Consider the following 27,294-nt stretch of genomic DNA (forward strand, 5'->3'; position numbering starts at 1 on the left):
ATGGAGGAAGAGGAGGTGTTCTGCACAGTTGAGTCCAGAGGAGAGGAGCGGCCGCCATGTTAACCAAGAAGCCCGTAACCTCGGTCCTTCCGACGGGTGAGCATACCCTTTGTATCCGACAGAAGGCACCTGAGCCGGGCCACGGTTGAGGAGATGCCCCAGTGTTTCTCTGGCTGTCTTTAACGGCAGGTAGTGAGTGAGACACGGAGGAGCAGAGCGGGGAGGGCTGGGGGCTGTGCTAGCTAAGTGGCTCCAGTACGAGCAGCCCTCCAGGCTCGCCTTTTTCGGTCTCTGCTCTTTAAATTAAGCATAAAAGCTGGGAGCTAGCTGGGCTGACAGCGGGAGAAGTGAAGGAAGGAAAATCAGCTCTGTCCGTCAGGTTAATTTTTAGCAAACAGATGAGAAGTGACAGCAGCAGTAGCTTTTCCCACAGTCTCTCCTTGCTCGGTTATTCCTTCTGCTCTCCGTCAAGCTGCCTTTGTCACCGTGCTACTCCTCGGTGTCCTGGCTCTCCTGGTGCCCTGTGTGTGATGTTAGCTTTGCTGGTTTCTGTGTGTTTTGCGTGTTTTCCGTTGCCGGGTAATTCTTGGCCTCCGGCTCCACGGACAGAAATAAATCTTCGGTCAGAGGTCAGTTGGTTTGCTCCACATTAAAGGTATGGTTTCCCCCTCCTATCACTTCCTAAAATCTTAAGGAGCTTGACAGCCTCACGCTGAGCGTTACAGCTGATATTCTGCCTTTATATTCATATAAGGATTCAGTGGCTTTGTGCTAGCATGGAAGCTCTTCATACACTCCTGGCGTCTGTGTTTGAACCATTAATACGAGATTAATTCGCTCTCCAGAGGTTTGACGATTGTGCTTGGTTTTATTTTTATTTTTTTTTTATCATACACTTAATGTCAATAAATACTTTGATGGTTGGAGGCAGTTTCATTTTGCGTGATGAGCCTGATTGGTATATTAGCATTGCATTAATGCTGTTAGTGTGAGGAAGTCACAGCAGAAATTACTTATGGTATAAACAGATTAAAGGGCGTAGCCATCCATTTCTGCGTGGACTGTTGTTTTGAAGCCTGAAGGTTGGCCATAGTGGTTATTTTGAAGCTTTATTAGCCATAAACTCCTTTATTTACACTGATGCTATTTTTGGCTGGTGTATTCATAGACTTTTGGACATGTTGGATATAGACAGCCGCTGGTTTTTGGTCTGCTGTTTTGAAGCCACAGCTTTGGCCCATTTAGATGTTTTCTTGAAACCGGATGTGGGGCAGACTTGGGAAATTGTTAGCTTGGTTAGCTACTTTAATACTCTACTACTTTAAACCTTTGTTGCTGTTTTTTTGTTTGTTTGTTTTTTTGTTTGTTTGTTTGTTTAAGGACGTGACCCTATTTTGGAGCAAATGTATAATATGTACAATTTACTTTCTTGTTAAATAGGGTGCTGAAAAGGCATTTAAAAATATTAATGAGTTGTTAGCTGATGTTAGCGCTTGCTAGCATCATGATATTAAATGGAGTTCTAACTTTTGCTCATGGAAAATGTGTTTATATTTGAGCTAGGAAGTTGTTAGCTAGCCTGGTTAGCGAGGTACCAATTCACACTGTGATATAAAATGGTAGTCTAATCTTGGCTAGTGAAAATGGGCCTTAAATATACACACATGGATGTAAAAGCTAATGGTAGCCACAGGAGGGGTTACCTAGGGAACTATTCAGCAACTAGCTTGGTTGACAAGGTGATAACCAGGGTTACTGGGTTTTGGAAAACAGGCTTTATGTTTTGCTTATTGAGGTTTTGGAGACTCTTGACCACTAACCATGTGACTTAACTTATCCACCATTCTAGATGTGTGATAACTAAGGGAAGGGATCAAGTAAGTCCCCGATCACCCCAGTTGTGAGGTGGAAAATGAATATCATTTTTGTGAGCAATTTGTGGATTTTTATGGCAATCGTTGGAAAAGTGATCGCTAAAGTCAGTCACGTAGGTCCCCTGGCAACTCACCTGTTGCTAGGGTAAAAGACCCCGACTAGTGTGCAAAAAACTTGTGATTGCTGCAGTCACAGTTTCAGTGGAAATGAATTGACTTGTGTACAAATTTCATCCAGCTGCTAAAACGCTGAAAAGTGCGACACAAAATGTAAATGGAGGTTTACCTTTAAAGTAAAAATTACACCTTTAACTTCATTTTTACTTTTCGTGTTTTTTTTTTTTTTTTGTCAGTGTTGTAAATCGAACAATTTCTGCAGTCTCTCATAGTATAAGGCCCTTACCGGTCACCTGTGGCAATTTTATTTTGACTGTGTTGTTTACTGTCGTGTACTGTGGACCATACTATTTTTACTCTTTATCGTACTGGTAGCACAAAACAAAAAAATCCTTGTGGGATTTTTTGAGCATTAGTAACAGTCACACCAGTCTCAAACAACCCTTGTTTAAGAGTAGAATCACATACACAAACTACAGTCCCAGACAAAAGTTTAAGATCACTTGGGTGGGATTTGTATTTTGCATTGTTGGATCTTAACAAGGTTTCAAGTAGAGCTTCAACAAGAAGAAATGGGAGTGAGACAAAACATTTTTTTCAGGATGCAATTTATTGAAAACAACGCTTAAACTGAAACAGGCTATATATACACAGTAACAACCCAACTATTGTTACTGTTAAGTTGTTTTTCACAAGTTTATTTCAAACTGTGTTAACTAGAGCAGGGCGATATGGCCAAAAATATTTATCACGATATATATTTGAAAATTTGCGATAACGATATAACCGACGATATAATTGATGCGAGACAAAATACAACTCCACAACATTACTAGCGCAAAAAGACAACCTTCCATTTATTTTCACTTAAACAAGAAGCTGGTTTTTATGTACATTAAAGCTTTATAAAAATGTAACAGTGCAAATGCAAATTCCTTGCTGAAAGTTTAACCAAAAGGCATTTCCAGTAGAAATGGGCTGACATATCCTGAGCAGAACCATGTATAATATCCACTGAAGTTAAAAAGAGGTGCTTTGCAACATTAAACTGCAGTGTGCAGTACGCATTTTTCGGACCATAAGGTGCACGGGATTATAAGGCACATTAAGCGAAACAAAGCAGTCAGATAAATCAAACTTTATTAAACTCATTCTTCTTGCTTCCTCCACTTCTGTACCATTGATTCATTAATGTTGAATTCTCTGGCAGCTGCTCTATTCCCATGTTGTTGCAGTATATTAATGACTAACCTCGTATTGTGGATGGATTATCTCAGTTGTTCTCCTGACTGAAGTTTGGTCCGTTTACAGCATCCTGCCATGCGATTGCATTTGTCTCTAACCATGAAGAACCTTCACGTTAACTTTTATAAGTGGAAAAGTGTTAGTGTTCGTCCTCCAGCTTCACTCTTTATGTTATGCTAACATAGCTGTGTCGCTAGCGATCACGTAGCACATCATTATATACCAGCTAGCCCAACTTCAGTAACCCTACAAACGTCACTGCTGTTTAGTTTCCTGTCTTCATTTATGTTGGAAGTGATAGCAGAGCTGTACGTTTGATTTTTTTCAGAAATCTCTCAGTCAGAACATGCTATATCATGCTTAGGTAACTAGCGAAACTAGCGAGCTAACTTCCGCTAGCTTCCTGCTAACTTCTAACTCCGTTAAATGTAATAACTTTTGTTTTCATGGATGCCTGGAAGTTAAACTTTATAGTTACACCTGGTAAAGCAGCAATGCTGATCGTTTTATTAAAGATGAAAGAATTTAGACAGTTTTTAACTCTAAGTGATGCTGCAGTGTTGTTTGACCTGAAGCATACGGAGTTTAGGACCCAGATTACTCCCAGATTTAAGAGCATCTTAGTCCGACAAATACGACAATAACGACGGCTGCTTGCATGTTCTGCAAAAAAATGCGCTTTGTTGTGTATCTGACGGACAAACACCAAACCAGTTCCACATCACTGAAGTTGCACCATTTTTACAAACCAATTCTGGTTCATCTGTTTCACTCAACAATCGGCCATGTGCGTATGAAAACAAAGGCACTGCGCATGCGCGTTTTACTCCCATTCTATCGCGATATTTCATTTTCCTATCGTTGCCTAACATTATACCGGTATTACCGTGAACGGTATAATATGGCCCAGCCCTAGTGTTAACTCATCTTCACTCTAATTCTACAATAAACATATTTAAAAGAAATATCACATGCTTCATGAAATAAATAACAGGTAATTTAACCTTTTTAGGCCTTATATATACAGCAAGGTGTATGTCAGGCAGTTGTGCCAAATTTATTTGAAGCTTGTCTTGTGGATAATGTAAGGGTGTTATGTGTAGTAGCATGAAGTATATGCTTTGCAATGTATTATGCTATCTTTAGGAACTAAGACATTGCAGTTGAGTTTGATTGCACATTGCTGTATTCAGTTACAGTGATGTAAACAGAGGCAGGCAGCCAGATGTAACATAGCTCTGATATTATTGCTGTCATTTGCTCAAAGCCAGCGATGTGCTGTCAGTAATGAAGTTTAAACAGTGACTGATACAGAGTATAATTACTCTGTGATCAGTCCTGTTTTTGTCATTTAAACTGTCAGACTTGTAGCAAGCTTTCCCTGCTCATCCCTCATCCTCGTCTAACCACCTGCTTTATAATCAGTTCATTAGCTGCTTGAATCAGAGTCTGTTTCCTGCTGTGTGCTGGCAGTTTGTGCCAGTTCATGCACTGTTTCCAGATCTGTGTCCCAGTTTCTCACTGTACACCAACAAACATGGGGTGGATGTCGTAATGTTGACGCTGCGTGCTGACAAATGGCTGTTAAACTGGCTCTGCTGCAGCAGCACACGGGGTTTTAAAAGGTGCTTTTGAGAGGAGGGCGGAGTTTGCAACTGTCTCGGTTATCTGTGTCAAAGCAGATGGTGCCTGGTTATCAGAATACCCACATTCAGAGAGTTTCTGTCTTTGAAAACATCACAGCTGCTTGTTTACAAGTAGTGCTGATCATCACTCTCGCAGATAGATCGACAAACCTCGTTAATGTGGGTTTTTACCAGCTGCTGCTAATTAACAGTGATTCTGAAATGGAAAGGTTTGGATGTCATCGGGCTGATTTGTTCTTGTTTTCCATTTGAATGCACTACTGCTTAATTCTTGTTTCTTAACACGAGTTTTCCCAGTTTCCCTGTCTTTATCTTCATGTATCTGAGTGTCTGTGCCATAAAGTGACTAGTTTTGACTTCTAAAGGGCAAAAATAGGTGAAATTGTGAATTTTCTGATATTAATTTTCTTGGTGATTTTACCCAGAAATCAGGTTTCAAAGTCCAAACAGTGAAAATGTGGCAGAATTTGTGGCTTTAAAATAAAAAGATGCTGCTGAAAGGGAAGTGAAAAGTTAAAAAGGCGAGGCATCCTGAATAAGTATGATGACGGCATCCGATTTCCATAATTAAACAGAAACATGAATACCCAGCACATATCTGCCTCCTGAGGCGATAGGTTGATGCTTTAGTCCAGCTCTTGGTTTAACCGCTGCTCTTTAAAAGTAGAGTTTGGATGAATTACAGTTTGAAAAGTCTTCACATGTGTGACTGAACAGCAGCAGTACAAGTCAGTTTACATCTTCATGACTGAAACAGTTTGTTTACCCTCCTGCATAGTAATGTTAGCACACCACCAAAGGAACAGCAGCATGTGTTGATAAAAACATACAAGTAATTAATGGCTTTACTGCAATTTTTACACTTTGTAAAGCCACCCAGGTTCTGTTGGACCATTTGGCTGAGCACTTTTGGTCCCCGGGCTGCATGTTTGACACCTCTACATTAGTGGATTGCCCAACCAGAGTCCTAACAGCCAATCGGCAGCTTCAAAACTGAGGGACTTTGACTCCACAGCTGTATGTGCTGCTAAATTTGGGTGTCATTAACACCCAGCCATGGGCGTCTGTTTTAAAAAATTTTTTTTTTATGATACTTCACTCACTATTTTTACAGTGTTAGAAGTAGGGAATAGTGTAGAAGTTCAACTAAATGTCAGTGAGTCATCTACAGGACCCTGTGAGGGACAGCATGCTGTGACTTTGGGAGCTTCGTAGTTTTTTTTTTTACCCACATCTTTTATATCTCCAGCACCTCTGCTGGCTTGTGACATTGCTGAGCGTCACAGCGCTGACTTTCCCACTCGACCGGTTGAGCAGCATGCCGAGCATGCCTGCCGGCTCTCTGGCATTTCCAGCTCGGTGTTGAGTTTGCATTCAGAGCGCTGCTTTTCCACTCCGGTAGCATGCATTTGTCGGGCTCGCAGCGAGGCAGGCTGTGTGCGCCTTCAGTACAGATCCCTGTTACACTATCAGTACGTGTTGCAGGAGCCCCTGCAGAGTTGATGAAGGGCTGAGAGCCCAGCAGGACACTGGATGGTCTGAGTTAGAGCCTGAGCTGCTCTGGAGATTTAACCTCTGCTTTTAATGCTTTTATTGGCTGATAATTTTATTTTTCTGACTGAAGCAAGGACTTTAACCCTTTAAAACCGGTCGGAGCGGGCACGCTCCGTTTTGTGTAACTATTTTTAAATCCCTGTAGAACTGCAACCACGTAAGCTAACGCAATAATTTTTTTTGCATATGAAACCGGAGGAGTTGTACTTACACCTTATGCCATCAGCTTGTCCTTGGTCACGGTTCCCTTCCACACATAGCTTTGCAAAAACTGCATAAAAAGCGCTTGCAACAACAAAATCATAATATTCCAGAAACACGCTTTGCCAATCCGATCAGCTGTTCGTAACACTTCCTACGTTGGAACAGACGTCAGCCCGAACTATCGCCTATCCGCCATTACCTGGCCCGAAACCGAAAGTGATGTCACTTTCGCGGAAATGTATTTTTATTTTACCATCAGGGCCTCATAAGCCTATACTGGTGTTTTTAAAAGTTATGTTTGACTTTATGACTTTCTTTGTCATTTCTGGGATGCTTAGAGCTCAAATTGCACTGCTGGAAATAGTTTATTTTGATGCATATGCTGTTTTTTTGCAAATTTGCATTGTAATATTTATTTTCATTTTTCCTGCAGTATATAAAAATTGGTGTATTTCAAAAATAAAACTATGAAGACACTTAAAATAAATTTCCTGTGGTGGGAAACTATTTTGTGCAACTTTTTTGTATTTACAGTTAAGGCTGCTCGATTATGGCAAAAATGATAATCACGATTATTTTCACTGAAATTGAGATCGCGGTTATTTGACGATATTTATTTAACCCTTTAAGACCTACTATAGAACCAAGTCCGCCAGAGCTTATATTGTTTTTTTTACATGTTGTAGTGCCATTTTTGGGAGCATTTCAATTTGCTATGCCACTGTTATAGCCCATATTTTAATAATATGTATGCATTAAGTCCATAGTAACTACATTAATTGCAAAAAAGTGCAATAAACTACAAAAAAATTGAAAATAGTTTTTGGTTGTTTTACATATATTTCTACTTGGAGAAATTTAAGAGGTTTATCCCTCAAAACTTTAAATACAAAAAAGTTGCAAAAAATAGTTTACAACAGGAAATTTATTTTGAGTGTCTTCATAGTTTTATTTTGGAGATACACCAATTTTTATATACTGCAGGAAAAACGAAAAAACAATCCTATGATGCAAATTTGCAAAGAAAACAGCAGGTGCATCAAAATAAACTATTTCCAGCAGTGCAATTCGAGTTCTAAGCATCCCAGAAACTATTCAGAAAAGTCAAACATGACCAGTATAGGCTTTTAAGGCCTACAAGTAAAAACTACATTTCCGTGAAAATGACGTCACTTCCGGTTTCGGCCAGGAAATGGCGGACATGCAATAGTTCACACTGACGTCTGTTTCACTGTGGGAAGTGTTACGAACAGCTGATCGGATCGGCAAAGCGTGTTTCTGGAATATTATGTTTTTGTTCCTGCAAGCGCTTTTTATGCAATTTTTGCAAAGCTATATGTGGAACGAAACCGTGACCGAGGACAAGCTGATGGCATAAGATGTAAGTACAACTCCTCCGGTTTCATATGCAAAACAAATTATTGCGTTAGCTTACACGGTTCAGGTTCTACAGGGATTTAAAAATAGTTACACAAAACGGAGCGTGCTGCTCTGACCGGCTTTAAAGGGTTAACAATGACTTTAAAAAATAATATAAAATAGTGTGCAACACCACTGAAGTTTTTTTTACCTCTCTTTTCAACCAACGGCAGTCACTCTCCTCTCCAAATAGTTTCTGCTTAGCTTTCAGATCTTCCTCGGCTCCTCTTAATCAGCGGTCTCCAACCTTTTTTGCGCCAAGGACCGGTTTATGCCCGACAATATTTTCACGGACTGGCCTTTAAGGTGTCACGGATAAATGAGGGAGGGGCTAATAATCGGCTCAGTCATTTTTAATGATCGTTGAAAGTCCAGATCGTAATCGTGATTAAAATTCGATTAATTGAGCAGCCCTATTTACAGTTTTGAGGGATAAGCCCCTTAAATTTCTCTAACTAGAAATGTATGTTTAAAAAAAAAAAAAAAAAAAGATTTTAAATTTTTTTTTTTTTGGAGTTTATTGCACTTTTTTGCAATTTATGTAATTACTATGGACTTAATGCAGACATATTATTAAAATTTGGGCTATAATGGTTGTATTGATGTATATCAACTTGAAATGCTCCCGAAAATGACATTTTGTGATTATGCCTTGAGCTTGTTCAAATTGCTTGTAGCAGGAGGCCGTGGGTAGCCCTGGCATGTATTTCTTCAGGTTGGCTGTGTCTGCCATAGGGCCTGGTCTGTCAGTCAGAACAGGTTGTTAAAGTTTGAGATGCTTCGGGGACAGACGCCTCTGTCTCCACAGTAAGGTGCATTCCTCAAGTATTTTTAGTGTAACGTTACCTACCGTCATGCATGTTTGCCATTACTCAAATGCTGTTGTGACTCAAACAGAGAGGATGTCATGTTTATTAGCATCTTTGGCTTCAAACAGCAGCTTCGTTCATTTACTGGAACTTTTTCAGACTGTGGACACTTCTGCAAGCTAATTGGGTTTTACTCATGACGGGTAACCAATAATCGAACCGGAGATCTTTTGTTTGCTATGCTTATGCTATGTTCTGATCATTGAAAAGTCTCAGCAAGTCTCTGTGTGGCCAACAACAGACACACATTATGCCCATATCGTGGTCTAAACCAATCAGAGATAGTCAAAATTAAAAGTGCCTCAAAAGCTTCGAACTGAATATCTTACTTGGACTATCTGTTTATTTTATATATCTTGAGATATTTGAAGTTTAAATTTCAGCTCACTGAAGCACTTTAAGCACAATAACTTTTTCAGCACTGTATTTTTCGGACTATAAGGCGCACTTAAAATATTTTTATTTCCTCAAAAGTGCGCTTTATGTATGAATTTTGGTTGTGCTTACTGACCACAAACTGATTTTATATAGTACATGGCGCTCAAAAATCTGTCAAAATGTTTTAGTATGACTTTGGTAAGCTACGAAGCCGCACCGCTTGATGGATTGTTGGAGCATTACAGCTACTGTAGTCAGGAGAACTTTGTGTTGACAATAGGGCTGCCTCGATTAGTCGACTAGTCACGATTACGTCGACTATCAAAATCATAGAATACTAATAGTCGACGCGTCGTTTGAAGCTTTGTAAGATCCCAAAAGACACAGGAATAAGTAGTAGGATTTAAGAGTATAGTAACGGACTGAAACAGAAGATGGCAGCACTGCATGTACAAGGATGCCAGCTGCCGTTAAACCCAGAAGAAGAAGCAGTGTCCGGTATCGTAGCTGTGTCCAAATTCAGGAACCGCATCCTTCTGTGCCCACATTTGTAGGCCGATTACGTTACAGCGACACGACGAAGACGGTCCAAATTCGAAGACTGACAAATGCGGCCCACAAATGTGCCCTTGATTTCCCCAGATTTGAAGGATGGGTCGGGTGTATACTTCGTGGCCCAGCCTATCCCAGAATTCATAGTGCGGCCCTGCTCAATTTTCAACTATGGCGGCTGCTAGTTAGTTTTAATATTACTGTTATTATTCTCTCTGGGTCACAAAATAAATGTGTAACATATTTTGAGGCAAGGATGTAGCTGTGTAAACTTGAAATATCTGCTCAGTTTATCAAGACACCGCATATTTTCAAAACGTCTGTTACCCACCAGCTCGATGGCTAGCCGGGGTTCAAGGCTCACTCTGGTGAGAACACCAGACTCCCAGCAAATCGTTTTCAAACCCACCGCCGTCTTTCGCTACTCAGGTTAAACATGATATACAAGTCACTTAGATAACTTAAAAATGTTATTGTTTGGCTTTTTTCAGTATTTTATTTGTTCCTGAGTAAATCGGTTTGGCTGAGATTAAAGTTATAGTTTTTACACAGCAGAATAAACGTCAAGCAGACAACAGACTTGAGGGGGGGGGGAAGGAACAAACTATCTTATCAAAAATGATAATTGGAAAAAAAAAGGAAACATGCCTGCGGTTAGGGCTGCATGATTAATTGTTAGAAAATCGCGATCTCGATTCATACTTATGTGCGATCTCATTTCCAAATTACGACGATTTAAAAAGAAAAAAAAAGAAAAAAAAAAGACGACGACGATTGTACCGCATTTTGATCCGGGACGTAATCTGCATGAAAACAAGCGCTCACTCTTCCTGCTCAACAAATGACAAGGGCGGAGCCTTATACCACGTGATACAGAAGCTGTGGTGTGATGCTAAAATTAGCAGGGAAAAAACAACGGAGAGCACGTCAGGGATGACGAGAAAGTGACAGGAGAAAATCCGTCCCGGTCAACCACCAAAACATCAATAACAGGAACCTTATACAGCGCTTCCCTATACAGGTCGAACTTTCACAGGCACAAAGAAATTACGGAGGCTATCACTTATCACCTGACCAAAGATATGGCTCCCATCAACACTGTGCAAAACGAGGGATTTAGGAAAATGATCAACACCCTAGACAAACGCTACACAGTGCCGTCCAGCAACTATTTTTCTATTATTTTGTTGCACTACCTGCTCTATACACGCAGTGTCGAGCAACGGTGGAGACGGGATTTCAAGCAGTACAACATTTTGCAGCAACAGAAAAACGTGAGACATTTGTTGTTTTTAATGTTTATTTATTGTTTTTATGTTCAGTCTCAACTGTTATGAAGTTGATGTGCAGTTAATAAGTGCAATAAATATTTATACTGGAAAAGAAAATCGTGAGAGAATCCTGATCTCAATTCTAAGCCAAAAAATCGTGATTCTCATTTTATGCAAAATCGTGCAACCCTACCTGCGGTGTCAAACATTTCAATCATTCATTTCAAATTCTCTTTTTTGTATGTCCATCTTCATTCAGCTTTTTTTTTTTTTGTTGTTGTTGTTGTACGTTAGCCATTTCCCCCAGTCCTTCAAAAAGCGTTCTTCCGTCAGTTTCAGTTTATATGTAAAGTTCTCCATCTCCATAATGTCCTCCACTGCTTCTTTCCTGGTGTCTCTGTCTTAAGCCAGTTTTTGGTGATGGCCTTCTTTGCTGTTGAAAGGAGAATCTTAGCCAAGTAACGATCCTTTACATCTACAGTACCTTCCAAGTATCCTAGATACAAAACAAGGCAAGTTCTGGGAATTATGTAACTAATATATCACAGAGAGCTGAGTGAATTTTGACCCAGGAAGTGTGAATGTTTCTGCATTTCCAGAAAATGTGTGTATGGTCTGGTTCATCCCATCCACACAGCCTCCAACACTGTTGTTGGGGGCGATCGTGGCTCAAGAGTTGGGAGTTCGCCTTGTAATCGGAAGGTTGCCGGTTCGAGCCCCGGCTTGGACAGTCTCGGTCGTTGTGTCCTTGGGCAAGACACTTGACCCGTTGCCTACTGGTGGTGGTCAGAGGGCCCGGTGGCGCCAGTGTCCGGCAGCCTCGCCTCTGTCAGTACGCCCCAGGGTGGCTGTGGCTACAATGTAGCTTGCCATCACCAGTGTGTGAATGTGTTTGTGAATGGGTGGATGACTGGATATGTAAAGCGCTTTGGGGTCCTTAGGGACTAGTAAAGCGCTATATAAATACAGGCCATTTGTTGTGTATTGGTTTGTTTATTTTTAATCTTAGGTGTAATAAAGTAGCAAATTTGATTTTTCCAGATGAATTCTCTCCACTTTAATGATTGAGTTGTATTCTTATGTTCTTTCCATGTTTCATACCACACCTTCTCAGTGATTTCTTCATCCAGCTCTTTCCCATTGTCCAGTTATATTTTAGATAGCAAGGAGCAGACGGCTGAGTTTATTAAACTCCACCGAAACAATCTGCAGTTGTCATTAAAATTTAATAAACCATCATCTTGTCTTTATTTTTAGTTAGCACATACCTTAAACACTTAAAGCTGTAAACTAATGATAGTTATATAAGAGCAGATGCATGCTGGTGCAATAAGCTGTACGTTTTATGTCCAATGGATGCATGATCTGATTAGTCGACTAAGTGCAAAAATAATTGGTGACTAATCAACTATCAAAATAATAATTTGTGGCAGCCCTAGTTGACAAGATTATTAATCATTTAGAAATCAATATTCTCTGTATGGACAGCAATTTAAAAAAAAAAAAAAAAAAAAAAGGAATGTGTAAAGCTGCGGTGTTAAGCGATGCGGATGAAAAATTTGTTTGCACCTAACTTTTGTGCTGGTGCACCTAAGAAAGGGGGGGGAAAAAAAAAAAAAAGTTGGCAAAAAGTGCAACTGTGGCAAAAAGTTAGTCTAGAGCCCTGATCTGACTACAGTGTTTCTGGCTAACTGATTAAAAGTTTTTTCCAATAAAATGTAATCAAATAGGCAAAAATGGCGGCTTTTTAAAATCCCAGTGTGACATAAAAGTTTTAGTTTTGGACTAACAAAAATTAGTCCACAGTCTCCGACTTCATCATGCAGTTGTTCGGCGTCCTGCGTCATGCCTTGTGGGCTTGCCGATGTGGTTTTGCCTCACCCTCCATGTCATCCTCATTAGCGGGATTAAGTTTGGATTAGAGGCGGAGAGCAGCAGTACGGTCCATCTGCCTGCTTCAACTTGCACCGACACAGAAAGTCACCGGACGGTGGCCTGCAAGGGTCCTCTTTGTTTATCCATTTATTGTTTCCATGACGAGCCAGCGGAAGATTCTGATTTTCATTTCCAGCTGTTCGGAAAATATTTTAATGATCTGGAGCTTTCTGATTCACCGATGATTGAATTATTACAGAAATAAGCTCACAGGCACGACTCAACATAATGGGTGGGTTAGCTTACTGATCAGCCATCTAAAACAGAGTTTGGGCTGTTTTTGTTGAAACCAACTTTACTTGTGAAATTTGATAAATGCTGATTTTACTTCAGAATGAGGCTTTAAAAATATTTTATCCTGAGAAAGTTGAGCCTCTACATGTGATATTTCCCAGGTAGCACATGGAAGTATCCTGTACCACGTCCATCTGTGCTGCAGGCATTTGTGTCTATAACCTCCTGAAACACAATCTGAAGCTCACAGCGTAAAGTCCTGATTGGCTGTGTGGAGGCGAGAAGAGTCAGCCACTGAACTTCTCTTTGTTGCTTTATGTTTTCATTTGTTAGTTACGTTTCCCGTGAACGACCCAAAGTGGCAGAGAAGACATGAAAACTTTGACTGTTGTCAGACACCTTTTCCCTTTAAACTCCTTGGAGTCCTGTCACCGTTTTCGGGGGTTCAGGTCAGAGCTGTTTGAAATCTGCGTATTAACCCTGTGCAATCAGTATGTGGTAATGTTTGGCCTGCTCTTGTTTATATCACTGGTTCCCCTTTAAAAGTGATGTGAAAGTGACTGCTTTGCTCCCTCAGAGGCAGTTCTTAAGTTAACAGACTCTGCTGGTTGCTGAGTTTTGATTTCCTGCTTCTCCTTTTTCACGTCGTCACTCTGAGTCGGGCCGTGAACCATTGACAGCGGCAAAAGCTGATAAGTGTCTTGTTTAAAGTCCAACATGCTTTATCACCCAGCGGCTGTTTAAACTTTTGGCTCTTCAGTTAAGAAGACACTGTGACCTCTGACCCGTGCATCGTGTTGCTGTCGTCATGTTGCTATTAAAGAAGGTGAAGCTGCAGAGGGAGAGGCAGAGAGGTAGGCACTGTGTTGGAGATTACGAGGCTAAATTAAAACCTTCATCCTCCTTAGACTCTATAGGACTGACTCCAGAATGAACAGGATTGCTTTGGGTCAGTCCAGTCCAGAGCTATTTGAAGGCATTTAGCAGGACGGTCAATGAGCTGTTTACATGCGGACTGGTAGCTAAGCTTTCAGCCACTTCAAGCTTTCTTATGCTGTATTTACATGGTACTGTACAGACTGCAGTGTTTCCCACAGGTTTATTTTTGGCACATGTGTATGTTTGTGTATGTGTCAACACAAAGTTTTTACACATTCGTCACCTTTACATGTTTCAGGTACCAAATTAATCTTGGACAAAAATAACCCGGGTAAATAGAGATCGACAGACCACGTGACTTTCGCACGTTGCATTGTAAGTACGAGTGGCAGCAAAATTAGCCACTTGTACCCACAATCCTTTGCGGTTTTACCCTGGAAATGACGCCACATTTTCGATCGCTATACAAAATGCAGTTTTTAAATGATTATTTCATTCATTAAGAAAAAAAAACATATCCAAAGCTAACTCATCTCATGTGAAAAAGTAATTACCCCCTCTAAGTCATAAATTAACTTTTATTGTCTGATTTCTGCCAGATCTGTTGAATTATTAAATTGCTTAAATAGAACCTGTATGATAAAGTGAAGTAACCTAAAAGATCTCAAAAAGCAACAAATCATCCCAGGATCTAAAGAAATGGATGCGAAAGATCTGCTGGTCTGCTGCCGCAGCTCATCTGCTGCGAGTTTCAACGTGTTTTGCATTCAGAGATGCTCTTCTGTATACCTTGGTTGTAACGAGTGGTTATTTGAGTAAATACTGCTTTCCTGATTGAAGTTCAGCAGGTCATCTTGACCATGTCTGAGTGCTTTGGGGTGCTGCTGTGTGATTAGCTAATTGGATAACAATTAAATAAAAATAAATGTTAGAAGCAGTTTACTCGCAGCAATTCAACTGCAAAAACCAGAAGAACATCATCTTTGTTACCTTGTGGCAGCGTGAAAAGGGTTTTTGGTGCAGTGATTAGATGGTACAATACAAACAGGAAATGTACACAAGGTCAAAGACTACAGCATCACAGAAAAAAGCTGTGGAGTCAGATTTCTCTTGTTCCAGGAAATAAAAAAGAAGATTAAGAGTTAAGTTTATTCGTACAGCTCTTATCAAATGCAGATAACTTTCTTTAAAATTGAGAACTGGGGCATTAAGCTGTTTGAGTTTTATCAGTTTTATCAGCATGTCTAAGTAGGTAAAAATTGAAAATGATATACTAAGCTAATTCAGATTTAAAAATAAGTAAGTAAATGGTGATATTTTTATGACAGTTTTTTGCAAGAAAAGTTACAGATTAACTTTTCTTGCAAAAACTGCATAAAAATCAGCAGATCTTCACATATGTGAAGCTGCGTCTGTAGAATGTTCACAGATATTGTTTCAAGATATTTAGTTAATAACTGTAGCTCCTGTGCTGCTGGAATAACTGGAGGTTTTTCCATTCTTCCCATTCCTCCACCATGGTGTGAATTCAGCTCATTTTATCTTCGTAGACAGCACAGTGCTGAGTTGGTCTAAAACCTCTTAAAACCACAGTTTTAGTCTTCATTTTCGTGATACTGCCCAATAAAGGTTGTGTAACTCGTCAGGTTTCCCATCTATGACTTAAAAAAAATCCATCTTGGCTTCCTCCTGAGGCTAAAACACTCAAATTAAGAAACTTTTTTTTTTCAGCATTTTCTTTTCTTTTTCTTTTCTTTTCTTTTTTTTTTTTTTTTTTTTGTTTGTTTGTTTGTTGTCCAAGCAGGACTAGTTGAAACACAGGCATTGGTCTTTATGATGTAAAAGGCATTAAAACACACATGACAATAACAAAGCTGTCATATAATCATCTTTTCTCACTCTTTCAGGCAAAACGGGCGAGCCGGTCTACTCTCCCGGTCACAACGGCTCTCAGGCCACGTCGCCTGCCGCCCTGCCCCCACTTCGCAACAGTAACCACCATCATTTGACGGTATGGCTGCACACTGCTTTATCATTTATTATTTTCACTTCTTTGTCATTGTTGTGTTCAAAATAACACATGTGAAGAGCATAAAGCGGATATCATGCCTAAGTATCTGGACTTCTTCCTCTTGATCTCAGAATCTTTAAAACTTAGATGAACTGTGAGTAGTTTGCTCATTTAGGTTTAACCAAAATTCACAAACTGTGTAAATGTGCTTTGATGAAATTAGTACTCAAACTGTGTTTTCTTTTACCAAAATACAAAATTTTTCTTCCAACTAGGCCAATTATGCTTTACCTACTTTTAATGTTTGAGGTGACAGTGTTGCTGCAGTTCTAGGAAGCCCTTATTATACAAAAGCTTTCAAAGAGCCGCCTGGTAAAACAAACGGAAGAAGAAAAAGACTATGAACCCTGCACGCAGCAGGCTGTCAGGGAGCGAGGGGAGAGAGCAAGCCATGCGCCGCCCTAATTGGCTTTATGTGAACGCAGGTGAGACTCGGTAGTCTATCAGCACAGAGGATGAACCACAGAGCAAGGGCAGGATAATAATGATGATAGAAAAAGTTGAAAAAAAGCTGCCTAACAAGGTTTTGAACAACGATGGTAGCATGCAGAAGTCATTCAGATCGCTCTATCAGAATCAGAAAGTCATTATTTATCCCTAAAGGGCAATTATTTTATATTTGTTTATCTGCTCTTGGCTCTGTGTGATGTCACGAATAGGGAATGTCACTAATAAGGTCATTTGAGTACCTCAGACTAGTTTATATCCTCTTTTACTGTGTGGTTCTCCTTTTTTTTTTTTTCTTTTTTTTTTTTCTTCCCTATTCTCTTTCCGCTCTCAACAAATCGGGGTTGATGGCTTCCCCTCCAACAGTGTCTTCCTGTTAATAGGGAGTTCTTCCTTTCCACAATCACAGAGTGCTTGCTCACAGGCAGTCACCTGACCATTGGGGTTCTTTACCTTACAATACACATGAAAATTAAAATTGAGCAGTCTGCTGAGCTGAATAGAAGCTCCACTCTCCTCCTGCTGTTCAGATCTTCTGTTTGTGGGAGGCTGCCAATCAGGAGATTAAAGGAAGTGGATGAACTACACCAATGTAGGGGTGGGCGACATAAACGATATACGATAGAAACGATATAAATTTGGCTAACGATAGAGCGTTATAGTCAAAATCTCTATCGCGCATGTTGATGATGTCATCAAGCTGTGCCTGTTTTGGTCGAAAGCATCGCAGCGTGTCACCACCCAATCCGTACCAGAAACCCGATCGGTACCCCGCATGCGCGAAAGGTTTCTACTTCCGGTCGTAGCGTTTTACGATAGTTATGAGTCAGAGTATCTGTTAAGATGTTAAGAATAACAAGTATATCTTAAAATGTTTGCAATAATGAAGCATTTCAGTACAATGTAGACAAAAACGAAAAATAAAAAGAAAGTTACGGATCAGGACTCTCCGATCCTTACTGCGCATGTGTAAAGTCTGACCGTACAAATCGGGTCTACCCGATCCGTACCGCGCATGTGCAGATGTTTTCTTCTTCTTCTGTTCGTTTAATGGCAGTTTACTCCCCAGTGTACGAGGATACCGCCACCTGCTGACCGAGCGAATAAACCCTATTATAAACTGAATTATCGTCATTACAAACGTGTGTTAAATCTGATTTAGTGATAGTCGAGTGTGTTTATGCTTGTCTGTGAGGAGAGGATTGTTGGAATAGTGATGATGATTTCCGCTATCACTGTCAATTGTCAGTAAACACTTCATCTGGCTGATGAATCTACACGTGAGATATTACAAAGTCTGCATTATTAACTCTGTAATTAGGCGCCATTCTTCTTATTTTACGGCGCTGTTGCTCAATCGGGGAACGCTCTCTGTTGAGGAGAAAAGCATGAATTTCTTTGTATACGGATTATCCATTGTTTAAATGTCCCGGGCAGTCGAAAAGGAGGCAGAGCTGTTGAGAAATGCTAGGAACTAACTGGGCGATAACAGTATCATTCAAATATATTGAATGTCGCAATGTTGGCAAAGAGAGGAAGTGACGTAAGATTTGCGCATGCGGGGTACCGATCGGGTTTCCGGTACGGATCGGGTAGTGACACCGCGGCTAAAACCATTATCATCTGCAAATTATGGCGGGCGACAGTCATAGTAAAGAGATGAAGCACTTTTGAAATATGGGGAAAGCCAAAAACTGCGCTTCCTCCACTTCCGTAACATTGATTCATTAATGTTGAATTCTCTGGCAGCTGTTCTATTCCCGCGTTGTTGCAGTATATTAATAACTAACCTCGTATTGTGGATGAATAATCTCAGTTGTTCTCCTGACTGAAGTTTGGCCCGTGTATAGCATTCTGCTATGCGATTGCATTTGTCCCTGACCACCAGAATCTGTCACGTTAACTTTTATTGAGTGGGGGAAAAAAGTTAGCGTTCATCCTCCAGCTTCACTGTGCTAATGTTATGCTAACATAGCTGTGTCGCTAGCAATCACGTAGCACAACATTATATACCAGGTAGTCCAACTTCAGTAACCCTGCAAACGCCACTGCTGTTTAGTTTTCTGTCTTCATTTATGTCGGAAGTGGTAGCAGAGCTGTACGTTTTAATTAGTTTCAAAAATCTCTCAGTCAGAACATGGTATGAGATGTTTAGGTGGAAACTAGCGAGCTAACTTCCTGTTAACTTCTAACTCCGTTAAATTTAATAAATTCTGTTTTCATGGATGTAAAACTTAATTGTTACACCCGATAAAGCAGCAACGTTGATGATTTAATTAAAGATGAAAGAATTTAGACCGTTTTTAACTCTTAGTGTTCGTTTGGCTTTGGGACCTGAAGTGGACGGAGTTTTGGACCCAGATTGCTCTGCGAAGCTCCTCACTACGGCAGCCGTAATGCTCTGACAATCCATCAAGCAGTGCGGCTTACCAAAGTTGTACTAAAACATTTTTTAACAGATTTCTGCACGCCAAAATCAGTTCGAGATCAGTAAGCACAACCAACATTCATACATAAGGCACACTCTCGATTTTTGAGGAAATTAAAGGATTTTAAGTGTGCCTTATAGTGTGGAAAATATGTTATACAGAAGAAAATAATATATCGTGATATATATCGTTACCGCACGTGCTTCAAATTATATCGCAATATGAATTTTAGGCCATATCGCCCAGCCCTACACCAATGCCTACTTTAAAATAAATACCGTAACTGTGAAGCTGTTACCAAGAAGAATGTGAATCTGATCCAGTTTAATTATAAACATTAAGTCTGCTAGTGTGCCTCAGGTACATGGTTTTATTCTGATAGTCATCAGCAGGTGAATAACAGAAAAAGTGATGAACAGATTAGCGGCAGATGTTCTGCTCAGACCTTTGTGGTCAGCAGCTTCGTGCAGGTCGTGATTTTTTGAGTTTGATTCAGATTCTGCAGCTCAGGGTTTTGTCCCGTTCATCTTGGCTCATCGTTGGGAGAAATAAGCTGGTGAAGTCATCTGTCGGTGTTGGCGTGTTAGCATACTGTTAGCGCCAAGAAGCAGCACTTCTGTGCACCAGCCTGCTGCAGCCACATGGCTAATAATAGCCTCCTGTGCCAGGATGCTTTAAACAGCTAAATGGTTTATAGGCTGGTGTGAAGAGCAGACACACGCACACACAAGACTAATGCTATAAAAGAAATAATGCATCATTTATTTGCTCTGTTTATTTTATCGCCACTTTTGTACACGATAATGACGTTTCCTGTGGCACGTCAGTGGAATCTCTTACCAGACATTAACATTGATGTCCAGGACGGCAAATCGGAGGCTTCTTATCACTTGGAAAAAGTCACATGTTTAATCAAGGAGCAAATATTAATTGTCAGAAACTGATCTTCCAGCCTCAAGTAATTTACCTGCATTAGTGTGCCTTAAATACAGTGTGCCTTATGGTCTGAAAAATATGGTACACAAAAGAAAAAATAAATAAAATTAGAGCTCAGCATATAAAAACATTAAGAATTTTATTGCATTATATTAATGAGGGCAACCTAACGACAAGTGAACCCTGGAAGAAATAAAATCTTATATTGGGGCAAATTCTTTAATCACAGTTGACTGATAATTCTGTACCGGCAGTTTTTATTTCTCAGTAACGATTGAAATGAACAGAAATGTTGATTATTCTTCAAAATAACTGCCTGAATATGTACCTGGACACAATTCAAGATGGGTGTCCAGTGGCTAACCTTTCACCTGAAAGAACTCATTTCCCAGCCCTCTTATATAAAACCATTTAAAAACATGGAAATATTACACCTAGCTTTTTTATGTATGTTTAATAATAAAAATAAATAATCTGCAGATTAATGAATAATGGAAATCCTTGAAGGAAAGAAGCAACATTTGGCTGACTGAGTCGAGGTGTAGTCAGGTAAGGGAGGAGTCAGCAGAGCCACATGTCATCTTATATGTCACTGTAGCTGCTGAGACACACACACAAACCTGTTTGTGTGAGTGTTTCATCTCCTGATTTTCATCCTCATGTTTGTGCCACCGTGTCCTCAGCTGCCGGGTCACGAGAACACACACTTACTGTGTTTTTGTGTTAAGGACCAGGTCTTTGAACCAAGCCGCTCTGCCGTGTGTGTGTGTGTGTGTGTGAGTGTGAGAAAGCACCTCTGTTATCTGAAAGGACCCAGGTGTGCTGGTCACCACAGCAACGGGGAGTGACTCAGTGAGCAGGAGACAAAGGGAGACAATGAGACGGAGACGGAGGCGCCTGTTAATCAGAGGGGGATAATTTTTAAGTTCATCTTTCCGGGAATAGTTTTTGTCTAATTCACTCATTTCTGGGTGTTAATTATCCACGTTTCTCTGAGAGCGCACGTCCAGGTCCATATTTGGATGACACGCATCAGAAAATGAATAATTAAAAGGAGAAAAATAAAGTCCCAGAATCTAAACTTAAACCAAAGACGACATAAGTGGTCATAAAGTGGCCACCTGCTAGTTACTGTTTTTAAATAAACCTCGGTTTCCTCGGCTCAACTTGCAGAGGACTCTCTCTTATTTTTAGCCAATATTTCCCTCTGTTTTCGGTCAGGGAGGCTCTAAAGTTGCGATGTCGGACGCCGTCCAGCTGTCATCGCAGTCGCAGGGCCATGTCACTCAGCTCTATGAGGAGAACACCAACAAACGCCCGGTGCTGACCTCCCAGCCCAATGGGCTGGCTCCAATCAGCTCGTCCCGACCTGGCTTGCCGCTGCCAGACCGGCAGACCTCGACGTCAGAGCCTGCCCACCACCACCGCCAGAGCAGCGCAGCCTCCAACAAGTCGACGGACAGCAAGCCGAAGGTCAACCCCATGACCCCGGAGCAGGCCATGAAGCAGTTCATGTCCAAAATTTCGTCATTCGAGCAACACGAGATGTTCAGCTATCCCGAGGGTGAGTGTCCCTAACCACTCCGCCTGCAGATGGTCGTTCTGATTGATTAGAGGTCGGGTGTATTGACAGGAGAGAACCACCAATAACTGATCAATCATCTGCTTCCTCCTCAGTGTATTTTGTTGGCCAGAATGCCAAGAAGAGGCAGGGGGTCCTCGGTGGAGCCAACAACGGGGGCTATGACGATGATCAGGGGTCTTACATCCATGTACCACATGACCACATCGCATATCGCTATGAAGTCTTGAAGGTCATCGGCAAGGGCAGCTTTGGACAGGTATGACTGCTGACCCCCCCCCCCCTAATTTCCTGTTTGTTTTTTTTTAGTCTCTGAATTTTTTTTTCTTTTTTTTTTTTTTCTTTAAGATTATTTTTGTTGACTTTTTATTAAATTTTGTTTGCGGTTATGTTTAGTTCCTGACTTTTTAAGAGTGATGACAAGTTTTAGCGTCTTTGTGGTAATAATTTTTAACCTTAATGCCTGCAGAAGATTCCAGATGATGTTGTAGTTTGTAGCAAAGACAGTAGAGATGGTTATTACACAGCTTAGCAGCTGAGCTTTGTTTGCTTTATAAAGGAATGCCACAACAAAAGGAGCTTTTAGTTATCAGGTTATGAGTCTTCATGTTTAATTTTAAGATGAATTTTTTAATAGAGAAATAACAGTTGTAGAATAGAACCAGGAAAACTATGAATATTAAAAATATCTTTGCATACTCCTCTATTCCGAGACTTTAGTTGGTGGGGTTTTTTTGGGGGGTTTTTTTGGGTTTTTTTTTGTTTGTTTTTTTGTTTTTTGACATCAAGAATATCTAATCTAAGATTAATGACGGCGTCATGCTCTTCCTTTTCCTCCTGCAGGTGGTGAAGGCCTTTGACCACAAGACTCAGACACATGTGGCTCTGAAAATGGTCCGCAACGAGAAGCGCTTCCACCGGCAGGCAGCGGAGGAGATCCGCATCCTGGAGCACCTGAAGAAGCAGGACAAGGATTCGAGCATGAACGTCATTCACATGCTGGAGAACTTCACCTTCCGAAACCACATCTGCATGACCTTCGAGCTCCTCAGCATGAACCTGTACGAGCTCATCAAGAAGAACAAGTTTCAGGGCTTCAGCCTCCCGCTGGTCAGGAAGTTTGCCCACTCCATCCTACAGTGTCTGGATGCACTGCACAAGAATCGCATCATCCACTGCGATCTCAAGCCCGAGAACATTTTACTGAAGCAGCAGGGACGCAGCGGCATCAAGGTCAGCTGCTGTAAACAAATCAGAGGAAAATCCCCTTTCTTCACTTCACAGACCCTTTCAAACTGCTTCTCTTTCTCTCCTCAGGTCATAGACTTTGGTTCCAGCTGTTATGAACATCAGAGGGTTTACACCTACATCCAGTCCAGGTTCTACAGAGCACCGGAGGTTATTCTGGGTAAGAAAAACACTGAGAAAACTGAGAGCAGCGTTTCCTTTCGCATATGGAAGACAAAATAAACTGGCACGTTATAAGTTACTCAATAAAGGAATAAAAGCCATTAAATAAAAAATAATATTAAAAATATAGAAGAAGACTGAATTTAGGGAAACTGATTTAAACATTTTAAATAAATAGTAATAAAATATATATAAAATTACGTATTAAATTTTTAAAAAAAGGTTTTTAACCAAACTAGTCATCGCTTTTGAGCTCTGACAGCAGAGGTTTTTTTTTTTTTCACTTTTAAGATAATGTACAGAATAAAAGCTTGTTATTCTGACTTTAAATGAGAACCAACCAGCGACTTAAAAAAACAAAAAAAACCAACAACGAACGTTTCCCTTTAAAATTAATGTGCATCAAGTTATCTTTGCAATTTAATAATAGATATAGTTATTATTACTTGCATTCTGATGTTTCAGGAAACTCTTGAAAGCAGTTCATCGCAGGAAACGGTCTTTGGACTTCCTGAATGTGACTGCTTTACTTTTTGTTTGACCGACTAGCCAATAATGACACAGGCTGGATTTGATGGTGACCCTCTTTCTTCTCTTCCAGGCTCCAGGTATGGGATGCCCATCGACATGTGGTCTCTGGGCTGTATCCTTGCCGAACTGCTCACTGGTTACCCCCTGCTGCCGGGCGAAGATGAAGCTGACCAGCTTGCCTGCATCATCGAACTCCTGGGAATGCCCACTCAGAAGCTCCTTGACGGCTCCAAGAGAGCGAAAAACTTTGTGTCATCAAAAGGCTACCCACGGTACTGCACCGTGACCACGCTACCCGATGGCACCACAGTGCTGAACAGCGGGCGCTCGCGGCGGGGAAAAATGCGCGGCCCCCCGGGCAGTAAGGACTGGAGCACGGCGCTGAAGGGCTGCGATGACGTGCACTTCATCGACTTCCTCAAACAGTGTCTAGAGTGGGACCCGGCACTCAGGATCACGCCCAGTCATGCGCTTCGGCACCCGTGGCTGAGGAGGCGGCTTCCAAAGCCTCCGTCAGGAACCACGGCTGGAGAAAAGACCTCATCGTCCAAACGTGGCACAACCACTACTGATGGCGCCATCACCTCCATCTCAAAGCTCCCCACCACGTCATCCTCCTCAAAAACCAGGACTAACTTAGCAGCTATCACGGACGCCAACGGAAACATCCAGCCGAGGACAGTGCTGCCCAAACTGGTCAGCTGAGAGTGAATGCACCCCACTCGCTGCAGGGAGGATGGCAAACCAGCCGAATAAAATGGTTTCGTCCAGTTTGACAAACGTTTGGTTTTTCAGCGTTGTTGGGGTGCATTCAGAATAAACACGGCATGGAAATGTGCGGATTGGCTACTCCGCCGCACAAAACCCAGTTAGATGAACTTGCTTGCGTTCAGGAATGCCTCAAATCCTCAGTTTTACATTTTGAGCAGTGAGACACGAAGTAACCGCACATTGTTTGGACCCGACTGCAGCGCCACTCAGACAATCAGAACTCACTATACCGCTCTGTAGCTCCAAACTCACAAACACATCAACAACATGGTGCTGACGGGGGAACAAGGCTGTTTTTAAAGCGTTTTTAGTACAGAATCTTTTTAGCTGGTTTGATTAATCAATTTAACAGCTTCAGTCTTACAAGGTTATATCCAAACACAGTGTAGGGCCTTATGAAGGAGGTTTATGAGGTTAACTGACAGTTAAGTTTGATATATCCTTTTAATTCTAAAGGTATAGTTGTGCAGTGATTAGCTTTCTAGTCTTTGTTTTATGTCAGAGTGGAAAAAAAAGTTTGTTGGGTTTTAGTTAGGGGTAGATTGGTGGTGTTTGTTAAAAGCCCAGCAGAACCCACTCTCTGCTAGGTAGCTAACTTTGTTAGTTAGCTTTTGTTTTACAGTGTAGCTAGCCTTTTTTTTACCGTGCTAGCATAGTGCCTGTCAGCTGGCTAACTGCTAGCTGGCACTGTTTGTTGTTGGACAGCTACATGTTTCTTAGCTGTCCCTTTGCTAGCTATTTACCTTTTGACTGGCTAGCAGTTAGCTTAACAAATTTTAAATCTGTCAGCTAGCTATAGCTGGCTCCACGTTTGCCTTTTTTGGCAGTCTGGCGGCTAGCCTTAGCCGGTTTTTAGCCATAGCTCGTTAGCTCTTCACTGCCCAGCCTTACGAAGCACAGACAGAATGAAAAAGATTTTTAATATCTACACTTTGTTTTTTGATGGGGATAAAATAATGCCTGAAAAGAAGAATGTTTGAAGTAAACAAGTACCAGTTTTTTCCTTTTGTAATGAATCAAAACTGAGCACTGAGGGCACGAAATGGGGTTTGAGGGAGAGGAGCTGGTTTAATAGTAACATTATAAACCTCACAGCAAAGAGCATGGATTAAAAAAAAATACATTTAATGTTGTAAACCAAAGGGGACAGTGAAGAATTTTCTTAAATAGCCATTTTAAATAGTATTTAATAATAATTTGTCATTGTATAGAGAAAATAAAAGATGATTGTTGACCGTTACGCGGTAGACGTATCACCTGAGCCCAGAAAAAAAAGTTTATCTAAAATTAACTTGTACACAAATCCTCATGTGCAACAAAATGAGTGTAAGCAACTTTGATTTTCAAAGTACCATAGGTTTACTAAGCTCCTCCATTTGGTTTTTCTCAAAGTATGGCGAGGTTGTTTTAAACCACAGCCTTTAGAGCCATTTGGAGCATGATATGTAGTGAATACCCTTTTAAAAAAGTAACAAAGAATAGTTAAGGAGCATCTACGTCAGAATGGATCGAGCAATAACATCTAAAGTTCAGCCTTTTCTTTTTTTTCTTTTCTTTTTTTTTTTTTTTTTAAACTTGCGGCAGTCAGTGAGCGATTAAAGGTGAATACCAATGGGACCTAAGCATAGTGAGCCACTGCATCTGGCCCTGAATGACGCAGTAAAATTACAGATTAATTTAATGATTATTGATTATATAGATCCAAAAAGAAGTACATTTGCTGATACACGGATCAGAGTTAATTATTGAAAAATTTATAATGGGACGGGAGATGATTTTTATTTATTTGCGACACGTTAATATTTATTAATCTAATCTATGTATTACGTGCAGTTTATACTGTATACTTGAATGTGTGTGAGCTGGATGTATGTACTTGTGCGTGTATGCGCGTGCGCAGTATAAAGGGTCTTTTTGTTTGTTTGGGTTTTTTCTAAAGCTTGTTCCCTCAACCCTGCATACTTTTACACACACACACACACACACACACACACACACACACACACACACACACACACACACACACACACACACACAGAGCTGTATCTGAACGCACTCTAAAACTTAGGAAGATGACGACTAGGAGAAAAGCTGGCCCACAGTTGGCTGTGTGCACCATCAGCCTGGTGATGTAATGTAGCACGCAGGAAGTGGACGATGATGCTCAGAAGGAACTCTTGTTTAAAAACAAACAAACAAACAAAAAAAAAAACAGACACTACCTGCTCCACCCATCTCAGGGGAAGCTTTGTCCCCCTTCTGGAGGAGGAAGAGGAGGATAAAGGGGGGGATCCTCTCTGATGTTGGTTTGTTTTTTTTTCTGAGGACTTGATTGGTTGAGTTTTATTTTATTTTTTTAATTCAGTGAGATGAAGTGCAGAGAGTCATAACTGTGTGCCTTCAGTATCTCATTGCCATGTCTCTCTCTCTCTCTCTCTCTCTCTCTCTCTCACTCACACACACACACACACACACACACATTCTTAAAGAGGTGATGTCATAGCATCAATAACAAAAATGAACAACAAAACCTCCCAGGAAGTCCGTCAGTATCCTTTGGTGCCACTCACACCAGCATGGTGAGATTTAATGGCTTAGAGTCTGGATGCTGATCAGTTCCTGGTTTGTTTCAGTAAAGCCCAAAGATACCTTGTGAACCCGTGTGACCTTTGACCTCTAAACCCCAGCTTGTCTTCACTGATCTGATACAATGGTTTTGTGGTCAGTGGAGACTCAAACACATGTTTAGCACAGTTTACAGAGCAAACAATAGTGCAGCAGAAAGCTCAAACAGTGGACACAAACACCAAAACGCCCACATTTGACCCTGTGGAGGTGTTCTTGTGAAAAATCAGTCCGGCTTTCATTTTGATCTAGGAAACCGCTGTTTTGCTCAAATCCCAAGCCCTGGATACATTTTAGAGGTTTTACTCTTGATTC

At 40.8% G+C, this 27,294-nt stretch overlaps 1 protein-coding gene across 1 annotated transcript; it reads left to right on the forward strand.

Annotated features, from left to right (window-relative positions):
* dyrk2 (dual-specificity tyrosine-(Y)-phosphorylation regulated kinase 2) lies at positions 1-26,834 on the forward strand (the record flags this gene model as incomplete). The annotated part of the gene is given in 8 exon segments (XM_080888037.1): positions 1-28; positions 31-96; positions 16,085-16,188; positions 21,282-21,624; positions 21,738-21,901; positions 22,486-22,875; positions 22,960-23,050; positions 23,654-26,834. Coding segments are annotated over 8 exon segments (1,821 nt in total). The 3' UTR covers positions 24,289-26,834.
* Positions 26,835-27,294: the final 460 nt, after the last annotated feature.

The sequence above is a fragment of the Rhamphochromis sp. 'chilingali' genome (assembly GCF_963969265.1).
Source record: "Rhamphochromis sp. 'chilingali' genome assembly, chromosome: 7".
Taxonomy (NCBI): domain Eukaryota; kingdom Metazoa; phylum Chordata; class Actinopteri; order Cichliformes; family Cichlidae; genus Rhamphochromis; species Rhamphochromis sp. 'chilingali'.